The sequence below is a fragment of the Oxyura jamaicensis genome, chromosome 1 (genome assembly GCF_011077185.1).
Source record: "Oxyura jamaicensis isolate SHBP4307 breed ruddy duck chromosome 1, BPBGC_Ojam_1.0, whole genome shotgun sequence".
Classification (NCBI taxonomy): Eukaryota; Metazoa; Chordata; class Aves; order Anseriformes; family Anatidae; genus Oxyura; species Oxyura jamaicensis.
Window position 1 is genome coordinate 45,865,527 of NC_048893.1, and position 15,312 is coordinate 45,880,838.

The window sequence follows — 15,312 nt, forward strand, 5'->3', positions numbered from 1 at the left end:
ACTCTGGTAAGAAGAATAAACGTTTGTAAAATTGACACGTTGCAGTGCTGTCTCAGAACAGCCAAATCTTTATGTAGTTGTAGTCATTTCATATCATCTTCAGTACAGCTGAGAAAGTCCCATCTGCTGTGTGTGATTCCTTGAGTATGTAAAGAAAACAGTGAATTGCAACATATTTTCAAGACAATGTTTTTGGATTGAAAATATGAGCACAGAAATACTTACAAGTAATAAATGAGTACAATGTCTTTCTTGATACTAGAGGAAAGCATCAATATAAAAATGCTGGGGAGAAAAAAAAAAAAAAAAAAAAGAAATCCCCAGAAGTGATAGAGCTCATTCTAGAACTATAGATTACCACAAATAACTGGCAGTTGTCACAGCCAAATACTGAACCTCATACTCTTCCTTACACCATGCTGACAATGGTTTTATTATAGTCTGTATGTACCTTCTGTGCTGTGGCATACATCAATTTTTGTTATTACTGTTCAGTACGTTTTTTCCATCCCACGTATCCTGCACAACATAGTGTTCTTTCTTCCCTTCTGTTTTAATTTGCTCCTTCCCACAAAACCTGGAGGCTCTGTTCATGTGTGGAAGTGCTTATAAAGTGAAATGAGCATGAAAATTCAGGGCTTGAAAGCGTGCTTCAGAGACCTGTAGTCTTGAGGAGTTTTTGTCCACTCCTAAGTCTTCCTTCAGAAGCAGAGCACAGGTTGGCAGAAGAACGTGGCGCATAGCTGCAGAGGTGGACTTTGTATATACAGCAAATTTCTGCTAGTGTAGCCTTTGCTGATGTAGACATTTGTTCTCAAGTGGCATTCAGATATACTTGTGAAGTACAGAAACGCAAAATAAATGTTGGCTGTTTTATTGTTGTTTTTGTTGTTTGCTTCTTCTGAAAGTAGGGCAGAAAGGAGCTAGGTCCTCTCTTTCCTGATTTGTTTGGCAATGTAGCCTCACAGATGTTTGTGTTGGGAGCTACAGGGTAGTTGTGTGTGGGAAGGCAAGGAGGGAGGCAAGGGATACTTGGCTGTAACGCTGACGTGTGTGGATTTAAATTGTACCTGTAACTGTTCTGAAGGATTTTGTGTAGTGTAATGTCTTCCGGAAGTGGGCGTTTTAGAGGGAAGATTAACACTGGTAGTATTTCATGCATGATAGATGATGTAGAACTGTCAAACTTGTGATGAAGTAAGTGTTCTGATGGCCAGAACTACAGTCTTGAGAATTGTCAACAGTATGAAATACATAAATCTCAAAGGCAGACTTTCAGCTTTGAATATTTTTCATTTGTGATCTTCTTCGTCTCAATACCTAGGCAGAAGCCAAAAACTCATCATACATGAATTCAACATTGAAAGGCATTTTGTAGTGTATTTTAGATGTCCTGATCTCATTTTTACCTTTTGTGTTATCTCTTATATTTTATAGCTTTTACAGAATCCATGGAAAAGCTTGTCATCCACCCCGCCCCAAAAAATAATAATAATTAAAAAAAAATGCAGGATCATTACAGTGCCATTTAGTCACTGAGGTACTTCACTTTCATTTCTGGCAGAAACTTGAAGGCTGTGTTTCTTTAGTTTTCTGTCAGCATTTTTCTTCCAATGTTTTACCAATATTTTCTGCCACGTCTTCCACGTGAAGAAGACATGCTCCAGATATCACTGCTCTACTCATGCATTAATTTTGAGCAATGGGAGGAATCCTTCAAAGGTTCTGCTTAGTTCATAAACTTGTAATAGTCAAGTTTGAAGCTTTCATCATATTATCTAATGAATGAATACAGTGGTTTTGAATAGCTGCTCTATTTTTAGAGCTGTTTAATGTTTTCCTGGGTATCACATAACAGAGTCCAAGGAAACAATCTCATAAAATAATGTATAAATATACAGTAATTTATGCAGTGCTCTTTATGCATCTCCATGAGAGGACAGGTAACAGCAAATCTCTAGCTGCTTTGGGTTATTCAAATATTTCTTCTATGGGAGCCATCATCTGCAATCAACTAATTTTACTGATTGGGTCTGACAGGCTTCCAGCAGTGTAATTAAATATTGTATAGTGCAGGATATCAGCTCTACAATGTCAGAAATTCACATACGTACATTCTAGGACTTTTGTAGAAAGAAAGAAGGGGCTTCTTGACAACAGCTTCTTCAGGAAAGCAGTTTATTCAAAATATTTTGTATTGCAAGTCCAAAAAAAGGCAGTCTATTGCCAACAGACATGTAATAACTGAGTGGTCATTCATACAGCATACATTCAGGTTATGTACCAGGTAATGTTAAAATATGATTAAGCTATACAACAGTAGCACTTACAACTTTCAAGCAGTTGATATAAATATTTTTAAAAGGTTGTCATGATGAATTGCAAGGTTCATGCAAAGCTGTCCAGAGAATGAAAATTTAGTTTCATTTGCATAGAGTTTTAACATTTCCCTGTTCTCTATCAAAATGAAGAAAGAAAAAAAAAAAAAGCACACTGGAAGTTTTCTGAAGTATGGGTGAGGTCAAGGTAGATGGAAAAGAAACTGCGTAGAGTTCTGTCCTACAAAAAAAGTAGTTGATTCTCAGGGCCTTTAGTGAGGTTTCACTGTAGTTGAGCCAATCCAAAGTCAAGCAGCAGCTAAAAGTGATTAGTGAAGTTCAACTCCTCCCTCGTGTCTGCACTTAGCACTCTGCATGTCCTGTGATGGCCTAGTTCAGAAACCTAAATCAAAATTACCCTTATTTTTGCCAGGGGAGGACCTAGGACAATCTTTCTGGTAGCAGCTGTGAATTGTCAGACTTGCTGTTACACGTTTACTTAAAATATAGAGCACGCCTGGGTTCATTCCTATTTCAGAGGTCATAGGTGCTTGAGTCTGGGTCTCTAACATCTGTCTTATTTTGATTAGACAAAGCTCCTGTTGTGTACAGTATTTATATGAAATTCAAAAATATATTTATGTATTAGTATGTTTTCCATCTCCAGAATGGAAGTTACTGAATAATGCATTTTCTTGCAGACTTACTCAGCTCTATCAGCAATGCCTGATTTCAGGGGAAAATGTCATCACGTATGACAGGTGATTTTGATTCTTTATTAAAGCTAGCTGAAGCAAATATCATTCCACAATTTAGACAGTGAAATCTGAAAGCCAGCTTGGTCTTTCTGTCACATAATAGAGATACTCATGGGGCCTGAAAAAAAATAAAAAGAGGTAGTTGAATATCTGGTATTAGATATTCATAAAATGTGTTTTAAAACGCATTTACATTCCTAATGAAAACACTTTCTTTCCTTAATCCACTGACTGACTGACATGTGACAGTATGTGACAGTAGCTGAGGCCTTGCATAAAATGCCAAGCAATTTGCAGTCTCTCTGGATCTCAGATTAAGTAAATCCAGTTAAGTAAATTCAGCACAGGAACAAAAGAAGTGGTGTGGCCCTTTAAAACAGATGGATAACAAACAAGAAGAAACATTGGGGATATATTGAAAATTGCTGAACTTGGGAATAATTTCAGGCCGGAGTTTGTGGTTACTTTAAATTACAGTTAAAGGAAGAAGATGAGGCATCTTTATAACCTCATAAACTAGTTGTTTTTAATTAATTCAGCGGACAAGCTTCTTGGTTATATTGACTATTGTTCTACTCTATACTGGCAGTGCTCCTATTTATGACATAAAAAATTGGTTTCACTTATGCATAAGCATAAACTTCTGTCAGTTTGTAATTGAAAGATTTCAGTGTTTTATTTGAGTTTTCTGTTTCTTACATGTTTGTTAGCAGTGGTGTTGGCATTATTTCAAACACAGCAAGACAGTACCTTACTGGGCACTGTATTTTCTTAAAATACAAGTGTGTTTTCTAAAACAGATCAGCAATGTGGTTTAGCAACTCTTAAAACATCAGTAAGCCAGGCTGCCTGTATTCTGAAGAGTATTTTCTTTCAATGGTGCTGTTGTAGTTATTTTGTATTGTGCCAATAATAACAGAAGTTTGAGTGATAGGATGCAAGAAATACAAGAAAATGATCCAAATAACATAAAACAGCTCAGCATACACCAAACTTGAAAATCAAGTAGTGCAGTAGTGTACAGTCACTATGTGTTGCCCAATTTTAAACTGAGAGATTTGCCAAGATGTACACCTAGCAAGGTAGCATGCATCTGGCGCTATAGAAAAGGTGTGTGTGTGTATGTGTAAATAATTACAACAAAAGGGTACGTTCATATTTCAAAAAGGGTTGGGGCACTGAGAAGAAAAATGTGTCTTCTGTACACTAGTATAATGTGTCTAAATATTTTCATTTGGAAAATACTAACCTTTTTCACATTTAAAGGGAAGAGTTGCATGATTAGTCTTACTGTACTAGTAATTAGTACATCTTAAGAAATTTACGAGTTGAACTGAATTTAGTAGTTAGTCCTTGAAAGATGAGACCAAGATGAAGTGATTTTGTAGCCAGAATATGAAGCAAATACTGTATTAACTGACCCAATACGATTCAAAAAGAACCACCACCTCTCTTCCAGCTTGCTTCTCATTTTATAAGCTTTATAAGTATGGAATTAAAGCTTGTAGAGTGGACTGAAGAAAGAGCTAGAGAAGAACAGTTACTGAGGCCCTTGCAGGAATGAGTGGTTGTGACTGTGGGAACAAAGCACTTGCAGCTGCACCCCTGCAGCAGGAGTCTTGCAGTGTAAGGACGGCCAGAGTTCTGGAGAGCTGTCCTCCTGTCTCTGGTGGTGACAATTAAGGGAAAGTCTAAGATTAGAGCCCGAAGTGTAACAGCATTTCCCATGGGTACTCTAACAGTTTCTAGTTCAGAGACTTCCTGAACGTGTTCCTGTGTATTTAGTAATCCTGAGCAGGTCGCTTGTTCGGTCTCCCCGTGCATCTTGTAAGCTCTGGGTGCTCGTCACATCCTGTGGTGAGGAGTTTCCACAGACTGCGCATTGTGAAGAACCACTTCCGTCTGTTGTACTTACCCTGCCCCTGCGAGCTTTTGCAGTGACCCTGCTTCTTGGGCTGGAGGAGGAGATCAAGCTGTCTGTCCCTTACAAGAGTGTGGATTGTGTCACGTCTCCTGCAGTTGCTGCTTTTTGAAGTGGTACAGTCCTAGGCTGTGTAGGCATTCTTTCTACAGCAGCTCTTTTGTCTTTGGTCACCCTTGTAGTACTTTTGAGAGCCCTTCATGGTTTTCATCTGTTTGAGAGAGGAAGACAAGATCTGTGTATGACGCTCAAAATGCAATAGACCCATACATTTGCATGGTGATTACTTCCCTATAATTTCTGATCATTGTTTGTTGTTTTAGCTGCAGCTGAACATTATTAAATCAATAGCACCATGAAAATACCTACTGTAGTACTAGAAGCATCTCCTTCTCTCCAAGAAATTTGTGTCAGCTAAGCCTTTGGGTGGTTACTGAGTTATATTTACCAAGTACAGTGATGCTATCTTAAGGAATGTTAGTGAATTTTATATAGTGAAACTTTTTTTTTGAAGACAAACCAAACCTATAATCACAGAGATAAAATTATAAGAGGCAGTTTATAGATGTATGTAATAAAGGCATATAACTTTTATAGGTAGCTTTGATTCATCTTAGTCAAGAAAAATCAGTTGCACTACAATCTTACCATAAAAACTGCTGAACTATCCTTCAAATGTAGTGATTCAAAGTAATACTAATATTGCAAAAATAAATTCTCAAAGTGGCTGAATTGAAATTGTGACTTAGGGATCTTGGAGATTGTTGGACAGAGTTAAATCCTTTTTTTGAAAGTGCTTCTTTTAAGTGTTTGTATGTTTTAAATGCACAAAAATAATAATAAACAGTCTTGTAAATTCATTTCCAGCAGAGTTTTCTTGATCATTTTCAGTATTTGTTCCAATTCTTACATGTTACTGTCAGGGAGGAGGCAGCACACAGATGATGAATTCATGTGACCATTACTTTAAATGTTTATAGTAAACCACAATGCAAAATTAACTGTATGTGCTATAACAAAAATACTTTTTCAGATCGTAAGTCTTTATGTTATACCATCATAAATAATGCCATGTGATCCTTCCTTTTTTTCAAAAAATTAATGTGTACTAGGATTAAAAAAAAATCCTTGTAATCAAGTACCATTAATAGTTCTCTTAGTTAAAAGCATACTAATAATTTGAGAGCTCTTGTACAATTTCATTGTTTGCAGGTAGTTATGCCTGGCCTACTACATGACCTAAATTATTTTTGCTAACTTTTGTAATGGGTTCCATAATTTAGAACAGTACGTATGACTGTGCAGAAAGGTAATAGTTGCCTCTGATTACAAAAGTTATTTTTGTATAATTAGATCTTATTATATTAAACATTAGTATTTCAATTTATACAAATTAGCCATTTGCCATTAATTTTATCTGTTTATCCTTGTTGACCAGACTTTTTTTTATATGTGAAGATACTTTAGTCGTTTTGTTTAAAATTGTAAAATACATGCAAATCTACCAGTGCCACAAGGAAAATAAATTTTTGAAATAATCATCTCTGCTCATCACACTTTTGTGTTCGTTACTAGCATAAAACCTAATCTTTACTTAAATCACTTGTTATACTCGTAAATTCTGACCTTTTTAATGTGCTACACAGTTCACAGAGATGAACTTTTGATCAGGAAGACAAAAACCATAACATACAACGGAAACTGTCAACTTCGTACATATGTGAATGCAAAAGTAGTCCACGTGTGGGTACACTCCAATGTGGTTAATTATACTAGACTCATCAGCAAATGCAAATATCTAGATGTAGGGTACAATTTGACAAGACCAAGATGTTACACTGTCTCACTTGTAAACAGCTTTGCTTCCAGCCATATGGCCCTGCCTTTTCCTTGTCATGCCTTTGGTACTTTCTGCCCCTTCTTAAGGTGTATGCTGGCATCTTACTTTTCTCATTATAATGACAAACTGAATGTTTTTGATGCAGAATTTTCATTTTTGTGGGAGACACATGAGAGGTATTTTCAGTTACACATCAGTCTCACTGTCTCAGCACTTTGCTCAAGGTTTAAGTTACCCTCCAATGTGTAAAGATAGTGACACCAGTGTCTGAGCTGAAAAGCATTTGAATGTTTTTTTTTAGCAGTAGACTTCCATACTAAAGAAATTTTCTGAGAACTTTGTTACAAGGTTTACTGTTAGAGTTTGGGGGAATTTGAGGGGCTCTTGCTGTGTTCTTGGTGTATCAGGCCTTGGTCAAAGGGAGGAGAGTTTTGATTCCCATATTTTCCCAGAAAAAAATATCTTTGAGGTGGTTTTCTTTTCTCTTGAAAATCAGTTTTAGAAACAATTGAAATTAAGTAGAATTACATATTTTACATATATTACTCATTGCCTATATAGGTAATAAAAATGAGGTAATAATTTCAAAATTAGGCAAGCCAGGAACTGGAACCCACCAAGTGTTGTAGTCACACCCAGTGATGACTGTCTTCAGAAAACAAGCTGTGCACTGAACAGTGGTTTACATTTTCAGAGAGTATTGATTTGTTCAGCATTGTGTACAAATTCAGGTTTTTGGTCTAAAAGCTGGGTGAAATTCAACCAAAGATTAGTAAGAAAGTTGGAAAGCAGGAGGCAACTCCTAATATGTAGAAAATGAATGTAGAAGTTGTGCTATATCTGAAGCAATGTGTTTTCTGTCGTGGTGTTAGCAGCTAGGTTTTGTTCAAAAATTGGCCAGGAAGAAATGTACTGCCCGCTGCCCTAGGATCGATGTAGTATTGAATGCACAGAACAAGGAAGCTGATGGCTCAAATAAAGAGATGATTAGAAATAAATACTTAGGCCACAGAAGCACAGAGTTTTAGAGGTGAAGGCACCAATCACACTTCACGTACGTATGCACAGATGCCTGGTGTATTCTTCCTCTTATTCACTCCCCTCTGAAGCTGTGTCGATGAAGGATGCTAATGGAAAGCTGCAGGCAGGGTCACAGCAGTGCTGACATGTCCTTTCAAATTCTGCCTTCTGCCTGAAGCCTTTTTTTGGCTTTTTATTTTGTTTCCTGCAGCAGCTGGGTTAAAATGATTTTTGTCTTAATATATTATTCATGTTATACGCAAAAAAATCCTTGCATAATTACTTTTTAAAGTCACTGGCTTATCCTTGGGTATTTCTGTCTGTGTACTTCTGCCTCTTGTTTTAGACTGTCAGGCCCTAATATAGCCAGGGTTTTTGTACATGTGTGGGAGTTCTGGGGGAGAGAAGGGGCTCCCTTCAAGACCCTGTTTTGCTTAGGTTACGAGGTGTTTGTTGTTTTCCTTTCTCACTGAAATTCTGCTTTCTCTGAAATTAGGTCTCCTAGCTGTATTCTCCTTATTTTGGAAGGAAAAGCAAGGTTTTGGGATCCCTGCATGTGCAAATATGAGTCAGGGTGATGAAACAGCATCCCAGATTGCTCCCTGTCACAGCACAGAGGGAAGCTGTGAGCAGATCCCAGCTGTGCCATGCCCTCAGAGCGGCAGCTCCAAAAGCGCCTGGCAAGGCTCCGCTCAGCTGCACTCACCCTGCAGTTGCTCAGTGCAGGGGTGCTGGCTTTTCTGTCCTCCCGGCAACACCAAACCAGCTGTATCTGTAGGGGTAACAAGAACCAGATGATGGAAAAACAAACTGAAATGTCTGAACTGTCCTTTTTGGCACGTTTAGTCTACAGTCCTTGGGTTCTGGGTGTTTCCCTAGCGTATGGGGGTAGTGCTTTATGTAGCTTCCTTTCCCCCGTGCGCATTTTCTGTAGTGACAGTATTTCTTTTTTAAGCTCTTGTATGAGTGACTTCATCAGTGGCTCCGATCAGTCCCGCTTTGTGACGAGCAATGCAAGCTGTCTTCTGTTCTGCTTCTTGTTGTGGTTAAAAAGCCTCCCTGCTTTTGGAGAGCCTGCTTCCAGAAGCACAGCTAGTGCACGTGTGCAGTCAGGCTGGCTGGGGGGACACGAACGCTTCATTGATGTATGCAGCTGTGTAGCGGGTTTTAACACTTCTAATGTTGCTCCTCTTTTAGAAAGTGTTTATCAATAATTATATAATAATAAAAACAAATCTTACAATCCTGCTGTTGTGTCTTAAGTCCTGTGTGAGACACAATCCAATGGAAAGCCAAAATAACTGTTTTAAATACTTAAAGGTTATCAGAATAATAAATCACCTTAATTACGGCATGACCGCTGCGGTGCGTACCGACAGGTACGTTTCCTTCTAAGGATTTCCAGTAGCAGGACCTCACTGCTAGTGACCCTCAAGAATTGTGAGAGCATGAATATTTCTAAAGGCATGCTGTTGAATTTGCTCATTGCATGAGTTGATCTAACAGCTGGTTTATTTAAATTATAATGAAGATAAAGCATTGATCAATCAGAGAAAGCATTCATTCAGAAGAAAAAACTCATATCAAAAGCTACTTTCTGTTCTAATTTTCATTTTTAGACTGTATATTCAGACTATTTTTCTGATCAGTAGTAGAGTGACAGAATTTAATAAAATGAAATTTGGGAAATATTTATTGCTGTGCTTTGTATTAACTTGCTAATAGAGAAATGGCTGTAGTATTGTGGTCTACTGTTACTATAAAAGAGAATCTTACCAGAATGGTGATTTCCTGTATAGTAACTGTTTTTTTTTCTTTTTTCTTTTTTCTTTTTTTTTTCTTCTGGCATGTTCCTGACACTCCTCCTTGCTTATGGGAATGAATATTTTGATCCTTGTGAATTGTAGAACCAATTGTGAAGAATGGCAGGCCTCCAACGTCTCACAGCATGCACTCATTTCTCCACCAATACACAGGATCTTTCAAGAAGCCCCCCTTACGGAGACCACATAGCGTCATAGGGGGCAGCCTCGGCTCCTTCATGGCAATGCCCAGAAATGGGAGCAGATTAGGTAATATACTATATTGTTTGTTTAAATTCATTTTCCTATGAAGAATAATGTCTGTATTGGTTCTTAGCAAGAGATATAGTTACTCTAATGCTTTAATAAATCTCTGGGAATGCATTTTTTTTTTTTTCTGGGGTTGTTGGAGGAACTTCTTTTTAAGGTACTGAATGTCTCTTAAAGATTTTCAGGAACAGCAATAACAAGAACTCACAGAAGTCATCCATTAATTTTTGACAAGTTGCAAAATACTCTCATAGTACCTTACAAGGAACCTGTGTGTCCAGCTCAGTTAAGCATTGGTGAGAACTACAACAACTGAGTATGAGAAAAATAAAGGTTAATCATCCTGTGTGTGGAATTGAAAAAGAAATGGTGTATTATTTAGACTTCTCAGTAATATAGGGGGGGAAATTGCTTTTTTTCAGTGATAAAATAAGACCACTCACCTTAATTCTTTTTGTTGTGGTATTGAGCTATATTTGCAGTTCTGTTGGGCAAATGACTTAGAAATATGTTTTGTCTTCTACTTAAAGTAATTTGTCATGTTGCTGCCTCCAGTCACTGGTAATGTTACCCTCCCTTTATGTTATTTTAAATTATGTTTAATTAATTGATACTAGAAAATGAGAGCAAGCCAGTTTATTTAGAATTTTATGAATTTTTCAGTCTTTTGCCCTCCTTTCAAAGTGTGATATTTAAACTGATTTTGCTCAAGATTAAGCTACAAGTGCAGATACTCATCAAACCAATTATATCCTCTCTGCTGTAATATCACTTATCACATTAAAAACATTGCCTCTTTACTGTTTATGTTACCATTCAGTCCAGGAAAAAAAGAAAAAAAAGCATTCCGTCCTCTTAACAGTTTAGCAGCTGTTATCACACACACAACAAAACAGGTTTTCATATGCATGTAGATTTAACTACAATATGAATTCCTGATTTCACTCAGGTACTGAGGTCTTAAATACTACTCTCCTTCCACACTCCCTTTTTTTCCTAGACAAGCTTTGCTTAAGTAGTAATTGTCAGTAATCTAACAGGAAGATAAAGGGGTTCTTTTGTTTTGTTTTTTAAGTGCACATAAAGATATCTGCTTAGGACTATTTAGTCTTTTATGGGTTATTTGCCAAATCAGCTGTATATGAAATAGGTACTGGAACAGCAGAGACGTATACTTTTGTATTCCTCTGTGTTGCATTTAAAACATGCTAAGCGTTTTTAAATGCAAGTTTGCCAATAACTCATCAAGCTTCCACTATAAACTTCAAATGAGCTTTGCTTAAAAATATTAATAATAATTTTTTTGTTGCTTTTTAATGATTTTCTGATTTTCTCAGTGGTATTTTACACCTGAAAAATACTAATGCCATACAAAATAATGAAATTTGTTTTTCAGGTGATCAAATTTTGTGTGTTTAACTGACACAGCTTGAATGTCTTAGTCTCTAGGAAGTGTTATCATATATTAAATAGCTACAGATTCTTGTAGAATTTATAATTTCATTAAGTAGTGTTCGATAGTGTGCGCTAAAACACCTCTGCTTCTTTTGGATGCAGTGATACCTGTTCTGCAATGCTATGGTGCATTCTTTATTAGGGTTCTCTGAGTCCGAGTTTTTTTACATCTTATTCATCATCTGTTTTCCCTCTTTTTCTCTGTAAGGAATAGTCTTTGGAAGCTTTTTATTTTATTATCCCTTCCTCATCTGATGAAAGCTTAAGGCTATGTTACATAGTAGCATTTGTCTGCACAAGCAAAATTACTAATGTTCTCTCCACTGCTTCTTTGCATCTTTCCTCCCTTTGTTTCTACCATATGGGAATGGTTATTACTCAGCAGGATGCTGAAGTTTTTTTCCATTGGAATAATGACGTCAGAAATGAAATGGTCAAAAATCCCACACTACATTTTTTCCTTTGGTACCTTCTTCCTATTTTCTTTCAATTTTTTTCTTCTAGTCTAGTGGTGGGAACTTGCTATTAGAGACCCTTGAAGTAGCATGAAATGGTGGCAGTAAGAGGATGGTTAATTGGTTAAAACAAACTAGACCTGCCCACAGGTGCATCCTCAGGCTGATTTGCTTTTAAATGAAATTATAAGAATTGGTTGTGATACCTGGGAGGGATTTTTGTTTGTTTTCATTTGTTTTCTGAGCACTGAATATGAGTTCCTGATGTTGTGGTAATGTGTAAAATCATAAAACATTATTTTTAGAATTTTCTGCCTGAAAAAAACATTTGTTAGCTTTAAGTATTGTAAAATGTTCTGTAAAGACAAAAAGTTTTGACTTAATCTCTAAGAACTCTTGTCTTTAACACATTGTAATCCTTTTTTTTTATTATTTACTTAGTATTCAGTTATTTTGATGGTTTTCAATAATGTAGAAGACTCTCAGGCCAAACTGTGACAGCCACACCACCGATGCAGGTTTAGCTCATGTATATCTATATAGCTTCTAAAGTCCTGCACCTCCAAAAACATTTAACTGCTGCAGTCCATTATGGAGCCAGAATTAATAAACTGTGTTTGGACTTGATCTGGCTGAATGCAGGGCCGACTTAGCTGTACTTGTTCCATATTTATGTTACTGGGAACAGTGAAGAGGTGCTTGGAATACCCAAAGCCAGCTCTGGCTGGCAGGGATCTGAAGCCAACCATCCTGGTGATCTTTACTAGCAGCAGCAGCCTATGTATGGTTTTGCTAGCTGTGTCAATACAGTTAGGGAGATGTTTCTTTGTTTCTTTGTTTCTTTGTCATAACTATTAGAATTGAAAGGAATTATGTTTCCATACTGCTTTCTATTTTGCTCATGTTAATAGCAAAGGCAATTTCTCAGTATTGCCTTCCTCAATTTGAATTGTTGTTAGTAAAACTGCTAATAAAATTTAGCCACTTAATAGCAAAGTAAGCTTCAGGAAAGTATTCCTTGAAGGAATCCAATATGCAATTCTTGTGATTTTTATTTATTTATTTATTTTGTAATCATTTGAAATAATATAGAAAGATCATGCAGTCTGACTCACTACTGACTAATTAGTAGGTATTATTTTAGCTCACTTGGAGGAGTTTTCATCTGTTGCACTGAAGGTTCCCTTCACTAACTTCTTTCGTGGTGCACTCCTCTCAACTGAAATGAGGACCACCTTTTCTTTTAAACGTACTTCCATAATTTTGTTGCTATATTACAGTCATCTAGAGCTTTTTATTACACAGCCGTACTGGGTGTTTAATTAGGTATGTAGAGTACATTAAAATAAACATCTGCATAAGAGAATGGCTGTGGTATTCAGTGAAAGCAATTCAATAAATTATTGAACCATTAAAACCTCTGAAGACTATGCAGGCTGGCTTTGGTGCAGGTTAACTTGCCTTTAGAAAAACTTGATGAAATTAAAGAACTATTTGCATGATTTTCATCATTGCTTAATTAAATATTATCATCATGCACCTGTATAAAATGATCAAAATGCCTCATTCCAGTTCTTCTGCTATTAAAATAATGAACATAAGGCTCTACTAGTACCTTTTTAATTTAATAAAATAAAAGGGCACATTTTAAAAAAGCTTAAAGTTTCCCTATTTAGAATATAATTAAAACATTTGCAAACTCTTATAGATAGGAGCTGTTGCATAATCAGCCTATCAGAAATTCAGGCGTGTGTTTAATGATAGATTTATTTGGATGGTAAAGACAATATCTTGCTTAAAATCTTTAGTTTTTTTATGAGTATGTAGCTTATCAAAATATACCAGAATGAATCATATCACTATAGTATTCAAAATAGACTGACCGTCATCTCATTTAAGTTTGAAATACTACATTTTAGACTTGAATGGGACAAACCCATTTTGTCTTCTCATTCCTGATTTGTAAAGAGCAGAGTCTTCTTACAGCTGAAATATCTATTTCAAATGCATGATTGTGTGTTACTGGTTCTTGAAATATTCCTTAGTTTTGTATTATTGCATAGGTGCTCTTTTTAGTAGAAGAATTATCTTTGTCAACTAGGGTACTCTTTGTAGTTGTGGATGTTGCATTTTGAGGTGTATTTTTTTACAGCAATTTCATAATAGATAGGCTTTTGTGAATTGAACAGTGTGTGTTCCAAGATAACAAGTATGACAGTATCAGTCACGATTACTTTCATGAAAGTGTCAGTCTCTCTCTCTCTCTTTTAATGATGTAATTGCTTCATGGCTTAGAATACAATATTTCTTCAGTTTCATGAATCCTACTTTGTGAGGTTGCCCAGATAACTGTCTCTTGTCTAGCCTCTCTAAAGAAAGCAGGCTTTGGGGCCACACCAGTGGACTTAGACTAACACAAGGATAGATAGATTGGGTAACAACCATTAGGGGTTCTTACACTTAATTTTACAAGGAAGATCTCGAGAATTGTAATTGCTAAAACAGATAACATCTCTCAGAAAAGTCTTTTAAAAAGAATTGTTATTTAATAACCCATAGAATTATAGAATATCCTGAGTGGGATGTGATCCACAAGGATGACTGAATCCAACTCCTGGCTCCACACAGGACTGCCTAAATATTAAATATTTGTGTGAGAGCTTTATCCAAACACTTCTTAAACTGAAACAGGCTTTGGGGCCATGACAACTTCGTTGGGGAGCCTGTTCCAGATTGTCCACCAGACTCATGTAAGCTCATTTAATGTACTCTTTTGAGCTCCACCCATCAGCCATAGTATTATGTGCTTGTCTAGCTTCGTGATATATTTTGTCCAGAAGGATACTCTGAGAGTATCAAAAGCTTTGCTGAAATCCAAAAAGATCACGTCAACTGATTTCCCTTGCTTCACTAGATAGGTAACCTAGTCATAAAAGGAAATTAAGGATTTTGCCCTCATGAAGTTGGCTATGACCAATAACTACAATGTCTTTCGAGTGTTTTTCAATAACTCCCAAAATAATCTCCATAATTTTACCAGGCACTGAAGTGAGACTGGCAGGCCCGTAATTACCAGGGACTTCTTTCTTGCCCTTCTTGAAAATTAGGACAGCATTTGCTAGCTTCCAGTCTACTGGGGCCTCTTCAGATTCCCAAGAATGCTCAAAAATAATTGAGAGGTCTCACGATGACATCAAGCAGCTCTTTGAGTACCCTGGGATGAATCCCATCAGGCCCTATGGACGTATGTGCATCACTGATGTGGTGAATGTGCTGTGTACCAGATACAATAATGTTGAGATAATAGGCTTGCTGCAAATCATGTCTTCAATAATGGTTTTACATTACTAAAAACAATTTTGTACAGCTTGCTACAGATCTTTAAAAACACAGCTATCAAGTTTCTGTAGAGAATGAGAGAGATCTTGCAGATATTTGGCAAAAAGAGTAGCATTTTGTCTGCTTAGCTTAAG

The 15,312-nt window shown here is 36.6% G+C and overlaps 1 protein-coding gene across 2 annotated transcripts in view; it reads left to right on the top strand.

Moving 5' to 3' along the window:
- The window catches only part of CDK17 (cyclin dependent kinase 17), a 93,659-nt gene that overhangs the window by 39,950 nt on the left and 38,397 nt on the right, over positions 1-15,312 (top strand). For both annotated transcript variants that reach the window (XM_035336838.1, XM_035336845.1), the window contains one exon: positions 9,765-9,929. In XM_035336838.1, coding sequence (XP_035192729.1) covers positions 9,765-9,929 — 165 coding nt within the window. The remainder of the gene's footprint in view (positions 1-9,764; positions 9,930-15,312) is intronic.